General features: G+C 46.8%; 1 protein-coding gene across 2 annotated transcripts in view; it reads right to left on the reverse strand.

Moving 5' to 3' along the window:
* Pitpnb (phosphatidylinositol transfer protein beta) overlaps positions 1–27,058 on the reverse strand; it is a 56,060-nt gene extending 29,002 nt beyond the window's left edge. Inside the window, exons 1-7 of one of the 2 annotated variants that reach the window (XM_042667659.1) lie at positions 27,000–27,058; positions 20,365–20,395; positions 17,208–17,353; positions 9,507–9,598; positions 8,997–9,004; positions 8,464–8,538; positions 6,826–6,909 (exon numbers count right to left, since the gene is read on the reverse strand). In XM_042667659.1, the coding sequence (XP_042523593.1) occupies positions 6,826–6,909; positions 8,464–8,538; positions 8,997–9,004; positions 9,507–9,598; positions 17,208–17,353; positions 20,365–20,395; positions 27,000–27,019 (456 nt within the window). In that variant the 5' untranslated portion in view covers positions 27,020–27,058. The remainder of the gene's footprint in view (positions 1–6,825; positions 6,910–8,463; positions 8,539–8,996; positions 9,005–9,506; positions 9,599–17,207; positions 17,354–20,364; positions 20,396–26,999) is intronic. The other variant, XM_042667660.1, reaches the window with a different exon arrangement.
* Positions 27,059–27,335: the final 277 nt, after the last annotated feature.

Genomic DNA, 27,335 nt, shown 5'->3' on the forward strand with positions numbered 1-27,335 from the left:
ATGTTAAAAATGTATTATTTTTAGATGGGCAAGACTACCAATTTAGAACAAACATGTCTACTACAAAAATCTGCCTTGGAAATGATAAAGTCACACAGTACCCCACTAGCAAGACAACACAGCCCTTTTTAGTTTCCCGTAATACCTTAAAATGTGGTTCCAATTTCTCTTTTTAAAAAAAAAATCTGTGCTCATTTTCTTTCAAATGACTTCCAAAAACGCAGGTCTCTCTGATGTTAATCATGTGTACACTTCGGCTTCCACTTTAAAGAGCCTCCCTCTCCTGGGAAGTGACTTTTGTATACAAATCATGGAAAGCTACTTAGACAAAGTGCTGGGGATGATTAAAAGGGGCCAGATTCACATTTGTACCTTCAGAAAGCAGAAGCAGATGTCAGCGGAGTCATCTGTGTACACTTGGGAGCAAGCTGCAGATAGGCATGTGTGTTTCATCAGGACATTTAAAGAATCCCAAGCTTTTTACTGTGGTTATGTATCAACTACAACTTTAGAAATGAAGAGAAGGAAAAAAAACCCAAAACCTTTAAACTTGTATTTTGGTCTGTTATGCTGGGTATCCTTATAGTTTGATCTAACGAGAACTTGTGTACATCTGAGCGGGGAAGATCTTTGTTCATTAACAACTCATAAGGGATGTCAACACTCTTCTTCCTCATGTGGACCCAGGAAAGGAGGAGCTAAAGCCGTGTTCTGTTCTATTCAGTGACTCAGGGCCTGAGTGCTGTTCTTGAGCTTCTGTGTTCAAGACTAGTACTCTACCACTTAAGCCACAGTTACACTTCTGGCTTTTTGGTAGTTAATTAGAGATAAGAGTTTCATGGACCCATTGGTTACCCAGGCTGGCTTCGATCCATGATCCTCACATCTCAGCCTCCTGTGTAGCTAGGATTACAGGGGCAAGCCACCATACCCGGAATAGGAAATGTTTTATATGGTGATTTGTTCCAACAGCCCCAGAGAAACAGAAACCTAACTGCTTACTAGTTTCTTTAGGCCAATTATGTATCTTCTAGACAGTTATGGAAAAAAAGGTCCAAACAAAGACTCCTTATGGGCATCCTAATGCCCAAATCCCTAATAACTTGGTTCAGAAATACATGTGATTCTTGGAACACTATTCTGTGAACCCAGGTCTCACTGACAGGTGACTACAAGGAACGCTCATTCCTGGGGTGGTTGTGACAATGCCAACCTTAGATTATACGCGACACATCAAAGCAACCCGCCAAGTACTCTGTTATACCTGGGGTCAAATCCCATCTCTTCTACACATGCTGAAACTTGTAAGACTGACTCCAAACTAGCAAGTCAACCAGAAGCATAACATATGAGCCACTGGACAGCCTGGCTGCTAAGTCCGGAAAGTAACAGACACAGTCACTGTGAATTAATGTTTGGGCTGTGTCTGAACAAAACAGCCTGCAGTGATAGAGAACTCCCAGCAGGTGGGGTGATGAGATAAATGTCACCAATTCTTGGTTTACAAATACTGAAGGGAGGGGCTGGGAGCCTCCTCCTCTCACATTTACTAATTCAAAGGTTTCATTTCCTATAAGCATGTGATACTGAAAGAAACTCCATCACTTAAAGTTGTGGTTTTAAAAAAAAGTTTAACACAACTCACTCAAAATTCCCCGAGCAGTTCAACACAAACAGAATGGGGGCAAAACAAATCACTGAGTTAGTGGGACCCGCCCCTCCAGGAGGCCCAAGGCCAGTCTGCACTAGTTCAGAAGAGCTCCCCAATTCTGACATCTTCATCTGAGGGACAAAGAGGCAGGTCCCCAACTATGCACTACTAAGCTACATAAGATAAGACATGCCAGCCACCAAGCAAGTTTCTGGTGTTCCCTGGGGCTGAGGTCACCAGACAGGGAGCAGATGAGGGGACAGACACGGAAGTCAGTCTCACCATCGTCTCCTATCGCTAGGTGTGGTGGAGCCCAGACACAGTCTCCTCGAACAGGCCTGGACATGGGGCCAAGGAGACACCGCTGCAGGAGACTGACATCTCCCACTGAGGCAGGAGCAGGTCCTTTGTTTGCCCTTCCCATCAATCCACATCTCCACAAGCACTGTCTGCCCCTGACCAGGTGGACCCTCTAGGACAAACCGGAGAACCAACCCGCTAGGTGCGGCACCCCATCCCTCACTGGCTTCTTAGTTTCCAAGCACTCAATTCTAAAGCCACTCCAACACTTTTCAGAACAAGTTTTCGGCCCTAAGTCTGGCTGGCCTCCCTGTCCCAGAGTTACTCTTGTATAATATCTCCTCCACCCCCACCCCCAAGTGCTAATGGAACCTCTGACTCGCTTCCAGCCAGCAGACAATGTGAAGGCCATGGACATTCATTCCCTGGGCCAGCCAGGCTATCCACTGCAATTTGTAAGACAGTAACAGAAAACAGACCCAGTGGAGAGGACAGCTCAGACCTCAGTGCAGCCACTGCTCTCTGCTTGAGGGAGAAATCACTGCCACCAGCAGCACCTTACACTCTTCTAGACCTGTGTATAAGCCAGCAGACGGGCATATACTTGTTCTCTTCTTTTAAAATATTCTGAGAAAGCGGGACGCTGGTGGCTCATACCTGTCATCCTAGCTACTCAGGAGGCTGAGCTCTGAGGATCGCGGTTCAAAAGCCAGCCCTGGCAGGAAAGTCCCTAAGACTCTTATCTCCCATGAGCCACCAGAAAACTGGAATGGTGCTGTAGCTCAAGTGGTAGAGCGCTAGCACTCTAGTGGTAGAGCTTGAGGACAGTGCCAAGGCCCAGAGTTTGAGCCCTGTATCCAACAGAAAAAAAAAAAAAATTCTGACAAGTTTCTTTTTGAACAAAGAGAGCCACACTCTCTGGACCACTACACTAACCTCCAGCACTCATGAAGACCCTGGTGCTCCAAACCACTCAGTGACAGATGGAGAACACTTCCACTTCAGCTCTGCGTGGAAAGTGGGAGGACAGTGGATTCTTCGAAGTAAGGTTTTGTTTGCTAGCTCAATGGACATGCACTTGGAAATTCTAGTACTCACGGCCAGGTGTCCCCTCCCCCATCCCTGGGCAGCCAGGTCTGACCAAACTGGCATCACGCCGGTCATGTCAGGGTACACTCTTGCTCACACTGGCCAGTCCCTCCTCCTCTGGGTGGGCAGCCTCGGGGTATGGTTGGGTTCTCTAGCATGAGAGGAAGAGAATGCCTAAGTGGCAGCAGCTGGCCCAGTGGGCAATGAAGCAGGACTGTGGCTCGGAAGTAGAGCCCTGGACCAAGGGCCAGAATGTCCACTAGTGCCTCTCACCTGGCAGGTTACCGGGGCTTCACCTTCCTCATGGAACAGGAGGCTGGCACGGAACCAAACTTTCTGTAGTTATTGAACTGTGTGTTCAAACTCATTAGGGCCTGACTAATGTCAGACAGCAGAGGGGGACGGTGGGACGCTGCAGCCCCACTTTACCCACCCTTCCCTGATGACCCAGAGGAGGCCAAGAAAGCTCTGCCTGGGTGGAAGGCACAGGAGAAAGCAAGGGGGCTCCTCCCACAGAGCAGGAGGCGCTGTCCTTCCAGGCTATCTCACTTTCCAAGCTACCACACCTGTCACGATTCAGCTCTGGTGATCAATGGCAAGGCCACGAGGGACGAGTGCTCTAGCCACAGGCTGGCTCCATAGGGTCTCACCATCACCCCGATGGGGCCGGCACCCGAAACCTTCCCCTGCCACTCACTCCAGGCCCCTCACACATCCACCGAAGCTTGAAGCTCTGCCCCTGGCAGAGGTTTCAGAACTGTCACAGGCCAGGCGTTGGTGGCTCACGCCTGTCATCCTAGCTACTCAGGAGGCTGAGATCTGAGCATTGCGGTTCAAAGCTGTCCTAGGCATGAAAGTTCCCCACGAGACTCTTATCTCCAATTAACCACTCAAAACCCAGAAGTGGCACTGTGGTAGAGTGGTAGCCTTGAGCACAGAAAGGCTCAGGGATAGCACCCAGGCCCTGAGTTCAAGCCACAGAACCAACCAAAGGGGAAAGAGAGAGAGAGAGAGAGAGACAGAGACAGAGACAGAGAGAGAGAGCGCGCACAGGCAGCTGCCATCACACAGCTCCCTTCCATCTTCTGTAGTAGAGAAACATGCTTCCCACATTTTCTTCTCTGTAGTCAGGCCTGCTGGCCCTATCTGCTATCGGCTGTTATTTCACCATGGCTGAGAAGCACACATACAGAAAGGTGTGCAGCGCCAGCTTCGCAGCAGCACCGTTTGCCACAGCCAGGAGGGGGGAACAGCTGAACGCCACCAAGGGGCGAACACTGATGCACACACTACATACAGTACGACCGACCTGAAAGCAGCCACCCAGTGTAAGAGCCCAGGCAAGTCCTGGCTTTAGCAGGAGTGGGCAGCATTGTTCTACCAGGGCATTTACTGTGCGATGTTAGCTAGAGCTGATGTGAAGGCTGGGATGAACAAAGCCCTCTAGACATTATCCAGATTGGTGTGTGCCAAAGGCTGGAGTGACTACTTGTGGACAAAGCATGGTTTTAGGCAGCAGTGACAGTTCTACCACACTGGACATCCAGATACCCAGTGCCACTGAATTATATAGCTTTGGAATGCTAAGTTTTGTGCTATAAATTGTCACAATAAGGAAATGCTACTGTAAATTTGAATCACTTTACCACAAGTCTGCATTTCTTTAAAGTGAAACTTTTAAATGGGAACAGGAGCTGTGAGGGATGGGCAGACCACTGGTTCACACAGCTGTAGTATGCACACCACAGCCGGAACAGCCAGCCTTATTTTATGCAAGACAACACAGGCACTGAGAGGTCGCTTAACCTGTCCAACATGAATATGCCCAGCAGGTGGACAGATGAGTGGAGGCTCAAATCTCACCTGAACCCAATGGCATTGCAGACTGTGTTCTCAGCTCCATCACTGGGTCAAAATGCCCAGGTCCAATCCGGCCTCTCTCACTTGGTACCCGCCAAGTACCTCGTGCCTCACAGAACCATCACTAAGCTCCCTCCCCGCAGACTGCACCTGCACAGTGCTCGCCCACCAGGACCCCATCTCAAGTCCTCCCATGCAGCCCAGGTAAGGAACCAGGATGCAGCCTCCGGGGCTCTAACAGTATCAGCTTCACACGGTTTAGGCCCCAGGAAAGCAGAGGCGCCTATATGGTGGGAGTTGGAAGACCATTTTGATTGGTGGCACGCAGGCATTTCTGACAACATTTGAATGTTGTTCAGGAGCAACCAATCCCCTGCGCCCACTGCTGATCACGGCTGTCCCTGTTGTCCACACACCAGCTACTCCAGCAGCTGACTCCATACGCACCCCCAGGCTTCTCTTTCCATCACCATCTTCCACATGCACAAGTCCGAAAGAAAAGAACAAGGCCAGAGCCAGGTGCTGGTGGCTCATGCCTATAATCCTAGCTACTCAGGAGGCTGAGATCTGAGGATCGTGGTTCAAAGCCAGCCTAGGCAGGAAAGTCCATGAGACTTATCTCCAATAAATCACCAGAAAATCAGAAGTGGCGCTGTGGTTCAAGTGGTAGAGCACTAGCCTTGAGCTGAAGAGCTGACAAAACAGTACCCAGGCCCAGATTTCAAGCCCCACCACTTAAGGAGGGGAGGGGGTGGGGAAAACAAGGCCAGCAGCATTTGAACAACACACTAAGGATAACAAAATATCTCCCTATTCTCCCCTGCAACAAAACAGTCCTCCCTCCCAGTGTCTATACTTGAAAGCAGAATAGGGCCAGGCCTGGGGAAGGTCACGGCTGGCAGCAAACCTTGGTGACTTCAGAGAAAAATCTAGAGACCCCTCCTGTGTGCACAGCAAAGTGGACATTTCGTGTTTGCTTCAGCAAACAATGCTGCTCAAGTTCAGAGAATACTCACTAAAAATAGAAACGAAAGAGATGCTGACTGCACACATTGTGCTTGACAAACAAGAGCTGTCACTCTCCAGAGCTCTGGCTCCCCCCATTAGCAGAAAGCGGATCCCCGGTTGCCTTAGCATGGGGAAGGCCCACGGCCACAGCCTGCAAAGGCAAAGTAGCAGGTGACGTACGCTGGCCTAGGGGAGTCTTTACACGCAGTTTTAAGCTGAAAGCCTGAAGTACAAACACGTACCTTTAATAAAAATGAAACCGGAAAGCCAAACAGATGTTAAATTACAATAATTTAAATTAGGCCATGTTAGTGAATATTTCTAAATGTTACATTTTTGCTTTTTAAAGTCACAGTTGAAACTAAGGAGAACTCACATTACTTACAGCAGCTCCAAGGAGAATACTTTCATAAACAACATTGGGTTTTTCAAAGGAAATAAATACTTTCTTTTTTGGTGGTTCTAGAGTCTGAACTCAGGGCCTTGCCCTCATCGCTAGTAAAGGTAAAGTACTACTTGAGTCATGCCTCTGGACCTTTCTTGGTTTTTGACTAGGGTCTTGGCTTTTGTCTGGATCACAATTTTCCTGTTTACATCTCCTGTGTAAGCTGGGATGACAGGCATGAACCACTATGCCCAGCTTTTTATTGGCTGAAACGGGGCCTTGTGACCTTCAACACCAATCCCCTCCATTCTCAGCTTCCCCAGTAGCTAGGAGAACACACCCAGCTTACTTTTACAAATTCTTACAGGGATCATTTGTACAAGGGCGAAATTTGCACAAAACACAACTCATTTTCTTAACTCTTGGACTTATAGACCAAATCTAAGCTCCAGGCTCATCTCAGAGCAGAAGCAGAGGCTGTAACTGATGTAAAGAGTAATGTATTAAATCAGTGCCATCAAGTAGTACTTACTGCTGCTTCAACTTGACTTCGATCTGCAATATCTATGTGGACAATTTCAACCGTTTTCCACGTGTTTGGATCTAGACCATGAACCTGTAAATGACAAATAGAAACAAAACCAACTTTAGGTAGAAACGATTATATTTACATATATAATATTTACCCTGCATCATTTACCATGTATATTATTATTATTATTTTTTGGGTCTGGTCATGGGGCCTGATCTCTGGGCCTGGGCGCTGTCCCTCAGCTCTTCAGCTCAAGGCTAGCGCTCTACCACCTGAGTCACAGCACCACTTCCGGCTTTTTTCTTTTTGCTTATGTGGTGCTGAGGAATTGAACCCAGGGCCTCATGCATGCAAAGCAAGTGCTCTACCACTGAGCCACCTTCCCAGCCCCTACCATGTATATTATGAAGAACAAAAAAATGCAAATTAGTGTTTCACTAAATTCAAGCAACTCATTAAGTCTAAAACCATGAGGGATCTAAATGACTCTTCATAGGGCCTCCAAATAAAGGGGGAGGGGTGGAAGGGGCATGAGCAAGGACACTGGCAAGCAGAAAGCTCTATGTAAATATCATCTCTGTAGTCCTTAGGGATGTACTCAACTTTTGTGTAGCCTATGATACTCAGCCACAAGTTCCTAGTCTAGCAGTAGTGTGCTAACAGTTAGGGACCAATATTAACTGGACTTCAGACAGACACATGGTCTGGTCTAAACCCAGAGCTTCCTTATCTGACAGCTATTCATCTTCACCAAGATTAACTCTTCCACGGCATGGTATCTCACTGTCTCTTTTTGCAGCACCACAGAGCAATTAAGAGCTGCTTAACAACTGCCCAGTGAGGCCCACTTGAAAGCTGGGAATGGCACATTCACTTATACCCTAATTAAAACATACCCAATCATGGCTTTTAGATTACATTTGAGAGCATGACCATGAAAAAAAACAACAGGAAATGTCAAAGATTACTGGAAAGAAAAATCTAGTACTACTACTTAAATCTTGAAGTTCTGGCAAGTGCCATGGCCATTAACTGAGTCCTGTAACAGTGTATTGTTGCCTAGTGGAACCAAGTTCTAAAACCAGGAACCATTACTGGGCCCCAGCACCCCATTTCTTAGGAGCACTGGGCCAAGAGCAACATCACATGCCAGACCTACCTCCCCTCCTCCGGAGCCCCAATAGCCTCAGGGATAGCCTTGAGTCTGAGAGCTGATGCTCTTCAAGCTTCCTTTAGGGATATACAACACACTTACCGTGTGTGTCAGGAGCTGCACATTAGTCAAAGCACCTCCCCAACCCTCACACCAGCTGGTGGAGGGGAAATGAAAATGAAGCCGCTCTGTGATGAAGAGCAGCTTTGAAAACTACCTAAGACTTAGTGCTACATGCTACCTGCTTCAGATCCAAACAGTAACCACACCCATGTCCACACAAAGGTGAAGGCCAGGCCAGGCACAGGCAGGGCAGGGCAGGGCAGGGCAGGGCAAGCCTCTCTGTATCCAGATGCCTGCCTGGCTCATGGCACCACAGACAGACAGCCTGCCCAGTGATGGTACTGCTAAGGATCAGGTGGACCACATTTCAGACACCTGTTCTCAGAAGCGTCTGCACTAGAAGTGCCCAGTGTGAAACTTACATTTTCTAATGTTCCCAAGTCTGGTTTATGCCATGTTTCAATTTTAATGTAGAAATCATCTTTCATATATTCATTCTGCAGGAAACACAAGAGGACAAGGATGGTGATCCTTCTGGAGTCTGCACGGGCAGGGGCCTATCCCAGCACAAGCACTTCTGCCTCCCCCAAGTGACAGTCCCTCCCCCCCCCCCCCCCCATGCCCACTGCCTGGCCAGGCACACATGCTGTGAAGGAATCTCAGCAGGCCTACTTGTCATGCAGTATCTGGGGCTAAGAAGAAAGCCACAAGGCTTGGGGAGCCAAATTTGACATCTGAGGGAAGGAGCAAAAAGCAAAAGACAAAAACAGGAGTCAGATAATCGAGATAAGGCAGACCTTATTAAGCCCCAGGGAACACAGTGGCAGTAGCCAGGTGGAGGGAGCAGGGAGGAGTCATGCAGAGATGGATTTTCAGTGAAAAAGCAAGCGGTTGTTGGAAATGATTACTATATAAAGTTTAGAGATGAAGAGGACTGAAAAAGGGTTTTACTCACCGTTACAACTGAGGCAGAATGCAGAGGCGAGCAATAAAACAGAAAATACTCAGGTTAGTTGGAGTCAAAACAATCGCTCCCAATATTTTATGTCCCAACATTTAGTAGCTTACGTCTTCAATACAGTTTCTATTAATTGTAGAGTCCAAATAAAGTGTGGACAGTCATCTAGCTTTAGAATAATGCTAGGAAGAATGTTACAAAATCTTACTAAGTCAGTTTGGCAAATCACTGGAAGTCGCCCCTAGGTCCTAACCTATCTCTATCAGGAAACATTATAAATACTGCAAATTCACCAGAAGGCCTTTCTGAAGGTGCATCATTTATTCCATGTCCTTCCTACGCTTCCCTGGAGCAGGCAGCCAACAAGGCCTGCCCGCCACCTGGGAGTGAATGCACCCACACAGCTCGGACAAGTCTGCGGTCACCCTGGCAGGGGCAGATGAGCACCCATCGGAGGCCCTGGCACTTGGGCTCTGTCCCCTGGCCCTCATGGGGGGACAGACTTACTTGTTCTACAGTAGGGATATGCATTCCAGGCTTTCTCGTGGAACACCAAAGAGCCTTCAGGAGCAATCATCCTCACGAATGCTGGAACTTTGCTGCAAGGAGACAGATCAGACAGACACACTTTAAACTGCAATGGCGCTACCAACTATGATCCACTATGACCACATTCAAAGACTACTGTAATCAAAGACTGATACACTAGCATTCAAGACTCTTAAGATTATTCCCATCTCAAAGTAATCAGGTGGAAAAATGACAAGGTAACAGAATGAGTATGCAAGCTTAACCATAAAAATGGCTGTCTTGAAATACAAGCAATACTTTCCTATAGGCTTTAGATTTATTCTCCTGCTGGGAAATTAAGTGTTAACTGCAACTGCCCAACCTGCACATCAACACAGTCAGGAAGCTGGGTCCAGGCGGCCCATCCCTATAATCCTACCTACTCAGGAAGCTGAGATCTGAGGATCACTGTTGAAGCCAGCTCAGGCAGAAAAATTCCTGAGATTCCAATCTCCAAAAACTACACAGAAAAAGCTGGAAGTGGTGCTGTGGGGCTCAAGTGGTAGAGCACTACCCGAGCACAAAAAGACTCAATGACAGTGTGCAGACCCCGAGTTCAAGCTCCAGGACCAGCAAGAAAAAAAAAAAGTAAAACACAGCTGGGAAGTTCTCTCACAGACACACTGGGTAAAAGCCAACAATAAAAGAGCATTTTAAATATGTCATGAAATACAAGTGTGTAGGACAGACTGAAAGGCCTGTGTCAAGGTGAAGCAGTTTGAGAGGATGACAAAGCCTAGCCATGCAATAACGCAGTGTTATAACACACATGAAAGCCCACTGGCCTGTGCGGAAGTCCTAACAACTCACAGACCGACCTGATAGGCAGAGAAAGGACACCGTGAGTGCATTCTAGAGACCACCCGTCAACAAACAGAAAAGTCAACCTCACAGGTCTTCAAGAACAAATGAGCAGCCATTTGTGCCAAGTGGAGGCTACTATAAAGAAGGTGGCTTCATTATGGCACTGGGTTCCCCCTCCCGCCATCCCCAAACTCCAACCTGGCCACTTAGAAGCCCTCAGAGCAGCGGATCACCTGACTTTCTGAACTCCTGGGTGCTGGGAAGACTCAATCAGCTGTGCCCATCATGTGTTTTGCACACGGCACAGTACGTGCTCATAAAGGTAGTTACTCTCAACAGGCAGGATTCGTTGGCTCTTTCATGGGCCTTTTCCAGCAACTGAGGCAGGATAGATGGCATGCAGCAGCTAAGCGATAACATGGCAAGACGGACAGCTTCTAACTTCAAGCAAAGTATTTCTTGTGTGCCATCGCTGCTACTCTGAGAACTGTCAAGTGCAATTTACTTTCTTCAACTAAGACAAAGAACAAATTAAGAAAACCTGAGACCCAGGAGGCAGTCTGCCCCTCTAGTAAGGTCAGTCAGCCTGGAGTTACTGTTCTGGTGATCCAGGAAGCCACGCAAGGTGGATGGCAGGGGGATTAGGGGACAGGAGAATGGGGATATAGTTTGGGGGCTTCGTGACATCACAGAAACAGCAAGGGAGGTTCTGGGGGCATGAAGAGGATGCCTGGAGCAGGAGAGCACATTCTTTGGTCCTTTATTCTTATCCAATTGTGGGATGATTCACAAACTTCAAAATATGAAGCCAAATATGAATAGTAACATCTAGCACAAAAGCCTTCAAATATTGTTAAGAACTAGAATCAACAGACCTTTAAATTCAGGCGAGGATCAAGCAAGGTATAATACAAAACACGTGTGAGACAAGCTAGAAGACACTGTCTGAACTGCATATGGCAAACCTGCCAGTGGTTCGTGGATTCTGCCATCTTCATAAAATGGTCTACAATTTGCTCACCTGGATACAATTCATCTTGTGGCTCTGACTTACTTAATCAAGTCCCTATCTCTGAGCTCTTTTTTTCCATTTAACATGGACACATGGATACAACGTCTCTTTTCAATGAGTTGAGGCAATGGCTTGAAAGTATAAATGGAGTAAGCAAAACTAGCTGAGTTTAAACACTACTATACGGGAGAGGAACAGTCAGCAGCAGCGGTGCTAACATGGCGGATGCATGCAGACAGCAGGAATCACACCTTTCCATTTCCATTATATGACCACTTAGAAGTCTGCGCAAACTGCAAAAGTGCTACTCTGGGAAGCTTGGGAGGCCCCAGAAAAGGGCCATGTACTCAACAAATTTACAACATGGAGTGAGGCCTTTCAGAACAAACATAGGCAAAGGCCGTTCCTCCTCCTGTTCCTCCTCAGCGCTGTCCTCTCATCATTATTCCTAGCTCTAGGGGAGGTGGACATTGGGAGGACTGTGATCCTAAGCCAGCCTGATGGGTAAGGTGGCAAGCCTGCAAAGCCAGCGACCCAAGCAGGAGGCACAGGGAGGAGAACAGAGGTCAGAAGCTGGCCCCTGAGTAAATACTGAAAAATAACTAAGAGCAAAGAAGGGCTCAGAGCTGGTAATCCTAGCTATTCAGGAGGCTGAGATCTGAGGATTGCAGTTGGAAGCCAGTCTAGGCAGAAAAGTCCCTGTGAGATTCTTTTTTTTTTTTTTTAATTGTGAAAATACCATACAGAGGGGTTATAATTACATGGGCAAGATAATCCTGTGAGATTCTTATATCTGATAAACTACCCCAAAAAAGCCAGAAGTGGTGCTACGGCTCCAAGTGATAGAGCATAAGCCTTGAACACAAAGAGGCTCAGGGACAGCAGCCAGGACCTGAGCTCCAGAACTGGCAAAAAACAAAAAACAAAAACAAAACCATAGGGGGGGGAGGCCTCAGGGCATGGCTCAAATGGCCTAGATGAAGTTCAAACCCAGAATGACCATCAGCCCCTGCATGCCAACCCTCAGGATAAAGTTCCAGCACAGGAGGAGACAATATATGTTACCTTAACCCATCAACGGCAGTGGGTCTGTGTGTTTTCCAGGCAAGGCAATGTTGTCAAGACAGAAGAGGAAATTAAAGGGTATCCAAGGCTTAATAAGACACATGACTCAACTTCTGATCTGGAGGCATTCCCTTTTTTTTTTTTTTGGTTCTAGTCCTGAGACTTAAACCCAGGGCCTGGGCACTGTCTCTGAGATTTTTGTTAGCTCAAGGCTAGCACTCTACCACTTGAGCCACAGCTCTACTTCAAGCTTTTTGGTGGTTAACTATAGGTAAGTTTCATGGACTTTCCTGGCTGGGCTGGCTTCAAATCATGATACTTAGCTCTCAGCCTCCTGATCGCTAGAATTACAGATGTGAGCACTGGGTGCTCAGCAGATTATTTCATCAGACTTGCTTTGCAGAAGAGCTGGAGATGGAACCCGGGGTGTTGGCACATTCTGGCAAGTGCTTTACCATGACCCACACTGCAGTCTGTGGAACATTTTTCCAACTGCATGGTTTCCCTTGGAAATTTTACATATCCCCCTTTAAATACAATGAACAAAACTGTTGAAATGTCCAAAGAGAATCTGAAGGCCAAATTAATTTGCCATAGATACAGCAATGAATCCCTCCCTCCTGGTAGTACTAGGGTTTGAACCGGTGCTCTACTGAAGAGCCATACCGTCAGTCCGAGTACTACAACTTCAGGATTCCTGTAGCTGCTTGGATCACAGACCTGGGCCAGGACCCCACGATCCTCCCAACCGCAGCCTCCTATACAGCTTGAGTAACAGGCATGCATCACTGTGCTCAGCTATTTGTTGAAGTGGGATCTCCTTAACTTTTTTGCCTGGGCTGACCTTGAAACTTAATCCTTAATGTACCCCAACTAGCTAAAATTACAAGCTTGAGCCACCACAGCTACCACAGCTGATTAAGACTTTTAATTCGAAAACTCAGAATTATATACAACTTAAGACTGAATTACATCTCAACAATAGCAACAAAATATGGCATGTTGATTCTATGATGGCCAATTCTTGTGTCGAGAATGAATTACTATATTTGGCTGGTATTTAGTAACTTCTTTCCTCTAAGTTGCTCTGTGAATATGAATCTATATAACCCCTCCTCATTTTCAGGTGATTTAAACTTCTCATTTTTTAAACATGAGTTTCTACAAACAACTCTTCTTGCTCACAAAAAAACGATCTCTTGCCTTGAATCACATGAAATTTTAAAATGTCTTTCCTGCAAATGCCCAGCTGTTTTAACCTTTGAAAAACCAGGGGAAAGCTTTACAAACTCTCCCTCATCCAGAAAGACTGGAGATGGTGAAGGCACAAGCTGACTGGAAGTGAAAAGAAGTAAGGCTGGGGCTGGGAAGGTGGCTCAGTGGTAGAGCGCTTGCCTTGCATGCCTGAGGCCCTGGGTTCGATTCCTCAGCACCACATAAGCAAAAAGAAAAAAGCCAGAAGTGGCACTGTGGCTCAAGTGGTAGAGCGCTAGCCTTGAGCTGAAGAGCTGAGGGACAGCGCCCAGGCCGAGTTCAGGCCCCATGACTGGAACCAAAAAAAAAAAAGAAAGAAGGCTGATTTTCCATGAGAAGGAGGAAGGCACACTAGCTAGCACAGGGCTGGCCTGCGGGCTCTCGCAGGGAGGTCTCAAGAGCACTCCCAGCTTTTCTCAGAACCACCTCAGCAAAGACTACCATGTTTTCTGTGCAGTTTCAAAACTGTCCAGTAATTTCCCTCTTTCACTCACCACTGAGCATGTAAGGAAACACATAGCTTCTGGGGAAAACGGAGTGTAAGCACAAGTACGTGCAGATATGTGATCACTGTCAAAACTGTGGAGGAACAAGCAAAGAGCTTAGGGAAGAGGCGGCCAAAGAAGGCCTCTGCCCAGGACAGGTTCTCTGAAGAGAAGTGCAGGTTCCCAGGTGACTTCTGGAGGCCACTGGAGACCGGCTGAGAGAGGCCAGGAGTTGTGCTCTGGACGGAAGTGTAACACGTGTCAGGCAGACAACCCCAAGTGCCTGGTTACAATCTTTGGAAGATGGTAGGGAAGATCCAACGTGTACAAGCCAGATGTGTGGCTCAAGAAGACTCCCTGCAAATTCCCTACAGTGAGCTCACTCACTTCAGGAGTGGCAAAATTTCAACCTGACTGGCAAAGGGATTAAGAGGGAGGGCTCCAGAACCACAATGCCTGCCTGGTTCACCTCCTAGCTCTGCTGCCAAACAAGAAACAGGGCCAAAAGCAGACATTTGAAACAGCCTTCACAAAGACTCACTGACTCTGGAGTTCTGTCCATGCTTTGCCAAGACTGTTTCCCAATCTGATGGTTGAGATAGAGTGGATAAGTCTGACCAAGAAGTGTTTTGCTGACATGAGAAACAACTGGACCCCACAGCAAGGCTCAGAACTTCAAGCATCACCAAGTAAAGGTGTTAGCGGCCTTAGTGACCTCTGCAGAGCTGTTCTAAGTGGCATGAGGTCCATGCACCAGGCTTAGGTGAACCATGGATTCAGGACATGACTCAGGTTCCCAGGAACAGTGCGCTGCTGTAAATGCCCTGGGTCAAAGTCTTCTGACAGCAGAGGGAAAGCATAAGCACCCACTGCTGAATGTCTCTGGGGCTCTGATAAAGTGAGCCTTGGCTAAGTACCTTCAGTGTGACAGTGACAGATGTGCATGCAGACTCCTGCTTGCCCTTGCCCCAATGCTGTGCTGAGTGGCTACTATGTGCCACACCACCTGTGACTGCCCTCTCCTCTCGTATCCTTCACATCTAGCTCTCTCTGTGCTTCCATCCACAACTGCCATTGTTTTTTGGTGGGGGAAGGGGACCACACCACAACGATCATCCAGAATCAGCCCTCTCTGGCCCCAGCCCATTCCTTCTCATGGGAGCCCTAGGGGTTTGAGTCTTGAGGTCAGGCACCTTAAGTAACCTACTTTGAAAAAAAGAGGAATTAAAGACAGAGGAGTCGGGTCCCGGCCACCTTGGGTGTGTGCCCTCATGTACAGTACACACTGCTGTTTCTCAGACTGTGTGGGGGTCCAGAAAGGATGCAGACTGCAGCTCTTTCTAGGCAGGACGCTAGAGTCAGGACTGTCTTTCATCTAATCCACTAAGAGCCCGAGAGGAACGTTAAGCCTCATGCCCAAAAAAGCCTTCAGACAAGAGACCTCTTCAGCTGAACAGCCACCATTTTACTCAAGTGCTACCTAAGTCAGACGTTACAGATGTGGGTACTTAACAGTCATTTTTCTACTAAAAAAAAAAAAAAAAAAATACAGCACATTATTTTGTGCGTAGATATATAGTATAGTATATTTAGCAACCAACTTTCCCCACATAATATGTCTTCAAACTTTTAGGTTCCAATTAGAAGATACCATGAATCTATTTCAAATTTTCACCCATGGGGGAGTGATCTACAAAGTACATCATAGACCAAGAGAAAATTGGTACTTCAAACACCATTTTAGAACCCCTAGAGTCTAATTTTTTTTTTACAATTATAAAATTCTAATTATGTATCAATTAATAATGGGCCAGTAAAAAAATTTTAGAGAAAGCTAATAAGCATAAATAAGCTCAATACTACCAATATTACACAGACTATGCCACATATAATACCAAAATTTGTATTCTAACAGAAAAGAATGTATTTCTGATCCAGTTTAAAATAAGCAGTAGAATTCAACTGAGAAAGTATGAAAAAAGGTGATCACCTCAGCTCTCCCACAATGTTGAGGGGCTCCACAAACTAAGAGCAGAAATTTACTTTAACCTGAAGAGAATAAAGAAAGAGCAGAGCAGAGATTTCCTATTACTCATAGTAAACTGGGGGCTACTGGCAACGTGAAGTCTTAAAAGCTATTACTGGTCTCCTGCTCCCAGATAAATCCTGGCATACATTTTCTACTTTAAAATATTTATGGCAAAGAGAGCAGACTGCCAAAGGTAGATAATGTGCAGAAGAACCTGGACAAGACAAAATGAACAAGACCCATTTGAACAGCCAAGGCACAAAAGAAATTCAAATGGTCAGTAAGTACTAAGACTTCACTAATGAAGAAATACAAATGTACACAAAAGGGTATTTTCTACCTATGAAAGCAGCAAAAATTAAAGAGAACTACCGTAAAAAAAAAAAAAATGAACATGACCAAAGTCTTCAAGGGCAATTTGGTTATCACATCTAAGTTTAACATGACAGGCCCTCCTCTTTTGACTTTTTCCTGGACAAATATCTAAGGCAGAAAGACTGTACAACTAGGTTTAGAAAAACCATTTCAACAGACAAAATCTACTAAACACCTCAAGTATGTAGATGGACCTGGTATTTAGGAAATGGTAAACTCCACTGAACCCTCAAGGGAAGCTTTCTCAGCTTTTCATCGAAGAGAATCACACAGTTGTTAATGAAATGAAAGTAAGGAGGTTTGTGATGTCGTTTTGCATGCATGAAGAGCCCTATCCAGCGTGCGTCCATGGGGAGGAAGCAGAGATGATATGCCTGCTTGTACACACGTCTTTGAATATGTACAGGAAACTTCTGGATGGATGGAGTTTCTACTTTATAGTATTCTCAGCACTGGATCTTGTGTTGTAAACAGATGCATTTGTAATTATTGTTGGGCAGGGTCTTCCTAGTAATGAGGTGCAACACATAACAACAATGAAATAAACATGTGTCCTCACAGAGGTTCATAAGCAAGCTGGGTTATGGTGATTGAAGTGTGAACTCTGCACTTACCTCTTTAGGTGATAGATTTTGTGTGTGTACTGTCCCTTTTCTCCATCCTTCTCATAAGGTTCATTCTTTAAGACCTCTATTCCTTCTCCGCCACCGGTCTCATTCTTACTAGCTTCTGCAACCGAGTAGAGCTGTCCAACCTGATACTGGAAGTCAACAAGGGACACAGAACTTCAGTCAGCCAGCAGGATCTGAAGAAATTGCCTAAGTTAGAATCTCACTATGAAAAAGTGAATCCAAACCACTCGGCATGTGTTCTAAGGGAAAACATGACTCAAATCAGAACATTTTAGAAGATAAATATACAGCGTTGAGTAGCTACATACACCGTGTAAGATTTTCCTTATTCAAAACAACGAATATTAAATACACTGTTGCTTTTATATGCAACTCACTTCTTAAGAAATTTGTGCATCACATGGTTCAACCCTTGAACAACATACATTTGTGTATTTTTTTTTTTTTGGGTCCGTTCGTGGGCCCTGAACTCTGGGCCTGGGCGCTGTCCCTCAGCTCTTCAGCTCAAGGCTAGCACTCTACTGCTTGAGCCACAGCGCCACTTCCGGCTTTTTTCTTTTTGCTTATGTGGTGCTGAGGAATTGAACCCAGGGCCTCAGGCATGCAAGGCAAGCACTCTACCACTGAGCCACCTTCCCAGCCCCACATTTGTGTATTTTTATTTTTTTGTCGGTCGTGGGTCTTGAACTCTGGGCCTGGGCACTGTCCCTCAGCTCTTCAGCTCAAGGCTACCGCTCTACCATTTGAGCCACAGAGACACTTCAGCCTTTTCTGCTTATGTGGACCTGAGGAATTGAACCCAGGGCCTCATGCATGCTAGGCAAGCGCTCTACCACTGAGCCACCTTCCCAGTCCTCAAGAAAATTGTGTGTCGCATTGTTCAACTCTTGGACAATATAAATCTGTACTCTGAAGCATTTTCACCATTCTGTCCCATCTGACTACACAAACCCATCATCACTGTCCATTAGAGCAAGCACCGAACACTGTGCTCAGCAGCAAATAGGACAAATAGAATGTGCAGTTAAAACCTGAAAAACCTAAAGAACCACGATTGTTGATATTTAGCAGGACTTTGGGGTCCTTTTTTATTTTTTCTTGCCACTTGTGTAGAACATGACCATTTGGTAGTTGTCCAGCTGAACAGAAACATGGACTGGCTAACTAGGACCAGAACTTTTAAACAAAGTTCTCTAGTAAACAAAAACTGTACAGAATTACAACTATATGAGTACTGCCATAAAAGGTAGGACACAGCAGACAGTCCTTTCTACTGTTATTCTAGTGAGGGCAAAAGCACAGTTCCTACAGGCCTACTCCTAGCCCAAGCCAGAGCACCTCTTCAGCCCCTTCCAATATCACTGAACTTCTTCCTTCCCATGCACACAATGGTCTTTGAAAGCTACTTTCAAAGAAAAGTCACTAAAAACCTTCTTCTAAGAACCCACCAATTTCACTAGAGAGAAAAAGCAAAGGGCCATTGTACTACCAAGAAGCAATCTTACCTAAAAAGCTCCTACAGATAGATACTAGAGCTAGCACTAGGCACACTTAATTTTAAATTACAATCTTACTCATTTGGAAAGGCCTAGGCAGCCGAACCCTAACAGATGCCTTAAGCGGTCCAAAATTAAGCGTCTGCAGGGGCTTCAGACTTCCAGAAGGCTGCTGGCTTTGGTTCACCATGAAACCACCACAATGATGAAGTCCTTTAAAAAGTTGGCCTTTCCACATGGCCATCTTTAAAAATTTTAAAGTGGGATTACAGTGTCTCCCAGTCAGAAGGTACATGTGGTCCAGACTGGGAACATAGTAACCCAAACCCACACAGCCACCATGAAGCAACTGGATCCAAGAAAAGATGAATGAACCCATCCCTTGTAGCTGGCTTTCTTGTTCTCATGTGAAGAATAACTTCAACAGAGGGGGTGTGCTCATTACCTCTGACTGTAACAAAGCTTGGGAAGATTATGATGACTGACAAATACCAAGACTCACGGATTTCAACAAAGTGATTCAGCCAGCTGAAACCCTAAGGTTTCAATAGTCAAGTTCCATGTGTAAGTTGGAACTATCAATTGTGCAAATAAAGCAGAGGTATCTGGCTTGCCTCGAAAACCTATAGCTGGGCTCACATCTACATGCACCAGCGCCAGACAGCTACTCTGCTTCCTGCACTTTTTTTTCTGTTTTCCGTCATCTGTCACTTCTCTTGGTTATCAGTTTGTTTTGTCCCAGTTCCAACTCACTGCTTCTAATCTACTGTCAGCTCTGGGAGACCAGACAAATGAGTAAGAAAGAACTGTGTGCAAGTTCAGAAAGGCCCAGAGGGGTTCATGTACTTTGTTACACATGTCTTGGCCTCTTAGACAGCTTTCTTTCTCTTATCTTCATTTCTGGCTGTCCTACAGGTAGCAGCAACTGCAGGTCAGAAGTTCTCCATAGCTGATACGTTCTTATATCAATGCAGATCAAAGACAATGAGCAATTAAATCTTAAAATTAGAGCATGTCTGGAATTGTTTTCAGACCCAAGCAACAACTACAATACATGCACTCACAAGAGCAACAGTCTACAAGGTCAGGTTATCTAACCTTGTGCCCATTCAAAATGGAACAAAAGGTCTTAAGAGGTGGGATGGGGTGGCAGGGAGAGCTACACAAACCTCAAAGAGCTGCCCACAGGGCAGGCTTCAATCCTAATGGGAATGGGCTGATAGCAATAGCCACGTGTTAAAGGAAAGGTCTGGGGTTACAGTGGATGGCTGTTTAAAATGCTCCAGGCAGGAGCCACCTCACCTGCAAAGTGCCTACGTGCATGCTGTGGGAAGGGGGCATTCCTGCACTAGTGATGACACTGCCTTGTTCCAGCACAAGACATCTGCTCACAACAGACCACCTGGTAGGGACCTCGGCTCCCTTCATTATATACACAGAAAAGAAAAAGTGAATAAGGGCTGAGATGGAGTGTGGAGGTACAATACTTGCATTGATCCCCAACACCTCACCCAAAACAGAAAGAAAATAAAGGGGGAAAAAGTACTTGTGTAAAGGTACTCTATGAATGGTATGAAAACATGAATTCAGATGAACATATCAAAATAAACTATACATATAAAATGACAGAGAAGAGTACTTACCTCCTGAACAGAACATGGCAAAACCACACGGCTAAAAAGAAAAAAGGACAGACGTCAGATACCTGCACTTAACACTTTAAAATCCAAAGACATCCTAGCAGGACTCTCAAATCTAAAAACACAAGAATATCTTTGCTGGAAGACGGTCTTTGAACCTAAACAGGTGTTTTCTACCTGTACAAATAATACCATTCTTTGGATGGCAGCGATCTTTAGTACCAAGTGTCCTCACTGTACCATGACCCAAAGAGACAGTGCAGCAATTCTTGGGAATGGTAAAGAAACAAGGAAAATCTCATTGAAACTGGAGGGTACCAAGCATATTCTCTGTAAACTGTCTGGCCAGGCTGTCCTTGTGTAACCTTCAGCACCGCTCACTCCTGTTCTATATGCCTTGCAGCTTGCTTTCACAGCACGTCTCAAGGAACATGCATCTTGACTTTGAAGAAAGAATGCTTCAAGAAACTTCCACAGGGCTGGGAATGGGGCTTAGTGGTAGAGCGCTTGCTTAGCATGCATGAAGTCCTGGGTTCCATTCCTCAGTAAGCAGAAAAGGTGGGAGGTGGCGGCAGTGGCTCAAGTGGTAGAGTGCTAGCCTTGAGCAAAAGAAGCTCAGGGAAGGGAAGCTCAGGGAAGGGAAGAAAAGAAAAGAAAGCTTCTATAGCTACTCAAGGATTCGTTAATATTAATAAGGAAAAAAAAACTTTTATTGAGAAAACTACCCATAGGGTGCCGGTGGCTCATGCCTGTAATCAATCCTAGCTACTCATGAGGCTGAGATCTGAAGTTCATGGCTGTAAGTCAGCCCAGGCAGGAAAGTCTGTGAGACTCTTATCTTCAATTACCCACCAGAAAGCCAGCAGTGGAGCTGTGGTTCAAGTGGCAGAATGCCAGCCTTGAACAAAAAAGCTCAGGAACAGCATCTAGGCCCTGAGTTCAAGCCCTAGGACTAGCACAAAAAAACCCAACCAACCAAACACCCACCCCCTCACCCCCCCAAATGGAAACTACCTTGAACGTTATAAATACAATAACCTCTTCTAGCATAGAGCGAACGTAAGAGCTTGTTATTGAACACATCAAAATACTACTTTTAGAGCTCCATTTTACCTACAATATAGTACTGAAGAATTTAAAAATACATTATAGTGCAGTATTTTATATCTGAACACTGCATTTTATCTCCAGATTCCTTATTTCTACCAACAATTCATCAAAGCAAGGCCATCCCTATTTACCAATTTATCTCACAACAATGGGTACTTTCTGAGATAGAAACTTCCAGACCCCCAACTCCTTTGAGACTTTGAGAGAGGGCATATGGGGGAAGAAGGGGAGAACAACCCCACCCCAATTCACATGTCTTCATTTTATAGGAAATTTCTACATGTTTCACTTATTCTGGTTTCTCTTCAACTGCAGTTAGTTGTTTATTTTGTTATTCACTAGTGACAATCTTTTAAGCCTAGACATTCTTGACTAAATCTCTGTTATAAAAAGTATAGGAGCAGGGCCAGGAATGTGGCTTAGTGCTTGCCTAGCATGCTGGAAGCCCTGGGTTCGATTCCTCAGTACCACATAAACAGAAAAAGCCCTAAGTGGCACTGTGGCTCAAGTGGTAGAGCGCTAGCCTTGAGCACAAAGAGGCTCAGGGACAGCACCCAGGCCCAGAAGAAAAAAAAAATATATATAGGAGTAATATAAATAACCAAGAACAGCACATCTAGCTTGCACTCCAGCGGCATTTTCCAGATCCTCTCTCCATGTTCTGGAGAAATACCCAGCAAACATCCACACTTTTCACATTACTCTAGCCTTCATGAGTAACAAACACGCTCCTATTCCTCCCCTGCCTCACCACACACTCGTCTCTGTGAACCAGGAACATTCTCCAAGGCAGCACAGTTACTAATTTCACTTCTCATCAAGAACAAACTTGTGTGTGCCTCCATGACTAAATTCCCACATGGCATCTCCTGGGCGGTCCCCTCGGGGCACGTGCTGGCTGGCTGCGTCTCAGTAAACAGGACACGCTGGAGGAGGAGGGGACTGGAAGGCCCCGGCTGGAGGTGGGCCTGAAACCCCATGGTAGGAATTTTCATTAACTGGGTGACGAGGAGTCCTGGGAGGTTGTTCTCGGACACAGATGACATAACTGCAGCAGACCTGGGCAAGCCATCCATACGAGGCTGAGAATGCTAAGGAAAGAAGTACTCTGGGACTGCGAAGGGAGATGAATAAAAGACCCCAACCAAGATGTGGGATGGAGAGAAGGCGTGGGGTACAGGGAAGAAAGTCCTCTCTGAACGTTCATAAACCCAGAGACTCCAGGTGGGTCATCTGACAACCATTCCTGGAAGATCCCCACTTTTGCTTACCACTACTTTGAGAAGACCTTGTTTCATGAACAAGGAGTGACTAAAAAGTAAACGGGAAAAGGAACAGGCAGGCTCTAATGTCCCATTATTAGTCTAAGAGTTTTAAAGATTGACAAACTTCTTTGAAATTTTTCATGGAAGTCCTTTTGTAAATGGAACCAGTCACTTTTTTCTTTCTTGGTGGTACTTGGGGTTCAAACTTAGGGCAGGGCACTTGTCAGGCAGGTGCTCGACCATCAATGAATTCTTTAAAACCAGGACTTTACCCAGGGGCAACTTTGCCCATTGCTTAAATACTAGGCTGGAGGGGAACCGGAACCTGCCCACATGGTAAGTCATTTCTGACCTTTAAACTTCATTAAAAATAGATGAAATTTTGCAAGACAACAAACATTTGGCAAAGTATTTTGTTTACCAACATCTTCACACAGAATGTCCTATCTGTTGCTTCTGAATAAAAGTAATTTTAGAAAGCTATTTGGAGATTTTTTTTTTTTCATTCAACAGCACTGAGCCAGATCAGATCCTGTACTAGATATTGGCCATACTTAGATAACAGCCTCAAACCTTTAAAAATAAATTTTAAAAAGTTGCAGGCTGACAGAAATCTAGAGATATACACAAGGTATAAACATCAAGATTAATGGAAGACATTTAAAAAATAAGCCGGGAGCTGGTGGCTCATGCCTGTAATCCTAGCTACTCAGGAGGCTGAGATCTGAGTATTGAGGTTCAAAGCCAGCCCAAGCAGGAAAGTCTGTGAGACTCTTATCTCCAATAAACTACCAGAAAACTGGAAGTGGCACTGTGGCTCAAGTGGTAGAGCGCTTACCTTGAGCTAAGAGTTGAGCGCCAGTGCCCAGGCCCAGAATTCAAGCTCCACAACCAATAAAATAATAATAATAATAATTACTCTGGGCACATTTCAACATTTGTTATCTCAGTGCAAAACATCTAGGGAAAAGCAGTTGTACAGATTTCTAAAGGTGACAATTTTCCAATGGGCTTGCTTGCTACCACTCACCAATCAACACTATCCACTGAACACTTAGCCACATTTTGAAGGAAGTAATTCTAATAAAAGAAGAATGATGATAGAGTGCTATCTTCAAGCATAGAGGCTCAGGAACAATGCCCAAGATCTGGGTTCAAGCTCCAGGACGGACACACACACACACAGGACGGTCTCACACACACACACACACACACACACACACACACACACACACACCCCTTGGTGCCGGGTGCCAGCAGCTCACGCTTGTAATCCTTGCTGCTACTACACACACACACACACACACACACACACACACACACACACACACACACACACACACACACACACACACACACACACCCCTTGGTGCCGGGTGCCAGCAGCTCACGCTTGTAATCCTTGCTACTTGGGAGGCTGAGATCCGAGGATCACAATTCAAAGCCAGCCCAGGCAGGAAAGTCGCTAAGACTCTTATCTCTCCAATTAACCACCAGAAAACCAGAAGTGATGCTGTGGCTCAAGTGGACACACACACACAGGACGGTCTCACACACACACACACACACACACACACACACACACACACACACACACACACACACCCTTGGTGCCGGGTGCCAGCAGCTCACGCTTGTAATCCTTGCTGCTACTATACACACACACACACACACACACACACACACACACACACACACACACACACACACACACACACACACACACACACACACACACACACCCCTTGGTGCCGGGTGCCAGCAGCTCACGCTTGTAATCCTTGCTACTTGGGAGGCTGAGATCCGAGGATCACAATTCAAAGCCAGCCCAGGCAGGAAAGTCGCTAAGACTCTTATCTCTCCAATTAACCACCAGAAAACCAGAAGTGATGCTGTGGCTCAAGTGGTAGAGTGGTTGCCTTGAGCTGAAGAGCTAGGACAGCACCCAGGCACAAAGTACAAGCCCCAGGACCAACAACAACAACAAAAGCAGAAAGAAAGAAAGAAAGAAAGAAAGAAAGAAAGAAAGAAAGAAAGAAAGAAAGAAAGAAAGAAAGAAAGAAAGAAAGAAAGAGGAAGAAAGAAAAAAAGAAAGAAAGGAAAGAAAGGAAAGAAAGAAAGAAAGGAAGGAAGGAAGGAAGGAGAAAGAGAGAGAGAGGGAGGGAGGGAGGGAGGGAGAGAAGAGAAAGAAAGAGAAAGAGAGAGAAGGAAGAAGGGAGGGAGGGAGGGGAGGAGAGGGGAAAAAGGAAGGAAGAAAAAGAAAAGATGACAGATTATCTAATGTGCAATCAGACTTGGGCCAAGTCAGTTTCCTTTGGACTCATATTCCACTTCTGGCTTGTTATCTGCCACTACCTACAATGGATGTACATTAGAGCAATGAGAGATAACACTTAACCATAGGTACATGTTTATAACCAACTCCTGAGAAATATAAATTTCATGTAAGTGGAAAGTTTAGTACTACAAATGAGCTTTAATTGTAAACCTGTCATCTGCAATAAAAGGCAAAAATGTCTTTTTCTTGGGATCTCCGTCACTGTAAAAAGTTGTCATTTTTTATCAATTCATTTCACAAATGTTTGCTGAGCTCCTACTAAGTGCTAGGGACTATTCTAGAAGCTGGAGATAGGAGCATGCACAAAAGGGACACATTTCCGGAGATCAAATGAAGAGAACACAAGCATGAAGGGCACAGAAATTCCTTCCTGGAAACTGTCACTGGACCACAGACTTGGAAGTGAATTGGCGAGCAGAGGCACCTGAGGCGGAAGGAAGAAGCCAAGCCATGCAAGCAGAGAGGTCCTGAACTGGCTTATCTTCCAGACAGTGGAGAACTGGCAAGGAATTTTGCGGGGGCCCAGGGGACCAAGGAAAAGTAGGAAATGGCATCAGTACCAGAGCAGAAAAGAAGACCGTGCAGGGCCTGTGAGTGGCTATAATCACTTCGGACTTTCATTCTCATGAGAAAGTCTTTGGAAGGTCTGACGCACACAAAGGGTAAGTTTAGAAAGATTTAGCAATACACACACACACACAAAATAACGTGTCTGGAGACTGTTACATTGTCTTTTAAAAAAATTTTTTTTTAGTGTGTTTAAGAATTTGAAAAGACAGGTGCACGGGTGGCTCCCACCTGTAAATCCTAGCTACTCAGGAGGCTTGAGACCTGAGGGTTGTGGTTCGAAGCCGGCCTGTACAGGAAAAGTCGGTGAGAGTTTGTTTGCTCCAATTAACCACCAAACTAGCCGAGAGTGGTACCAATGGCAGAGCGCTAGACTGGAGCAGAAAAAGCTCAGAGACAGTGAGTGCCCTGTGGCCCTGCGTTCAAGCCCCGACACTGGCACAGAGATACGTATGTGAATTAACTTGAAAAAGTAATTTCGGAGACAAAACATGAAGAAAGAAAGAAAAAAAAAACTCATAAAAAGAACGAGCCCGACCAGAAATCCCTATCTGCCCAGGGGCTAGGAGAGGAGCCCGCCGCGTACCCGGGCGCGCGGCCGCTCCGGGGGCCTCGACAGGGTCCCGGAAAAGCCACAACTTTCAACCCCATCTGGCCGGCCGGACGCACCGGCGTCCGCGCGCGCGCGCGCCCCGTCCGGACCCCCGAGAGCAGCGGGCGCCCCAGGTCTCGCTCCGGTCTTAAAGCGCCGAGATCGAGCACCGCCAAACTGGCTCGCTCTGCTCCTCAAACCCCGAGAGTCCCGGCCCCGGCAGGCACTTCAGGACACCCCCCCCCCCCCCCACGTCCCGACACCTGGGCAGCCGGCAGCGGGCCTGCCCACCTCCCAGGGCTGAGGGGCAGCCTCCATCCCGGGAGACCAACCACAGCCGGGCCGCCCCGTCTCCGCACGCGGGCGCGGCCGCGCCGTCCCGGCCCCCCGGCTCCGGGCCCCGGGGTGGGCCCAGACCAGCATGGGGGTGGGGGGCTGGGAGAGGCGGGTCCCAGTGCAAACTCCCGGCCGCGCCTTTCCGATCCACCAGCCAGGGGCCCGGATCCCGGGGCCCGGGTCGCCGGGGGTGGGGGTGGTAAGCGGCCGCGTTGCCACGGCAACGCCTAAGGGTCCGGGGCAGGGGGAGGGAGAGCCGGGTCCGGGCCTCGGGCGGGCCGGGGGCTTGTGCCGGCGGGGAGAAGAGCGCTCACAGGAAGCGGCCGGCCCGGCCCTTTCTCGGCTCTGGGAATAATGCCCAACGTCTGGATCAAGGAGTCGCCCGCCGCCGCCGCCCCAGATCGTCGCCCGTGCCCACCGAGACACTTACAATTCTTTAATCAGCACCATCTTCCCGGAACCCCCCTCACAGCTGCCGCTGCCGCCGCCGCCGCCGCTACCGCTTCTCACGGCGCCTGCGCGGCCCCGCCTTCTTACCTTCCGAGCCGCCACTGCGCCTGCGCGTCTACACCCTTCCGCCGCGGCCCGTCACGTCAGCGCTCCGTGTAAGGTAGCTCCGCCCATTCCCACGCCCCATCCTCGGCACACGAGGTCTCCAGTGCGGCTGCGCGGTCGGCGGAAGCCCGTGAGGCTTGTACTGCGGCTGCGCAGACTCGGGCGCGCACGCTCTGTGGCTTCCGGCCGGCTCCTCCCTTCAGCCTGGGCC

This window comes from Dipodomys spectabilis, unplaced genomic scaffold (genome assembly GCF_019054845.1).
Source record: "Dipodomys spectabilis isolate Male_0828 unplaced genomic scaffold, ASM1905484v1 ptg000416l, whole genome shotgun sequence".
In the NCBI taxonomy this organism is placed as follows: Eukaryota; Metazoa; Chordata; class Mammalia; order Rodentia; family Heteromyidae; genus Dipodomys; species Dipodomys spectabilis.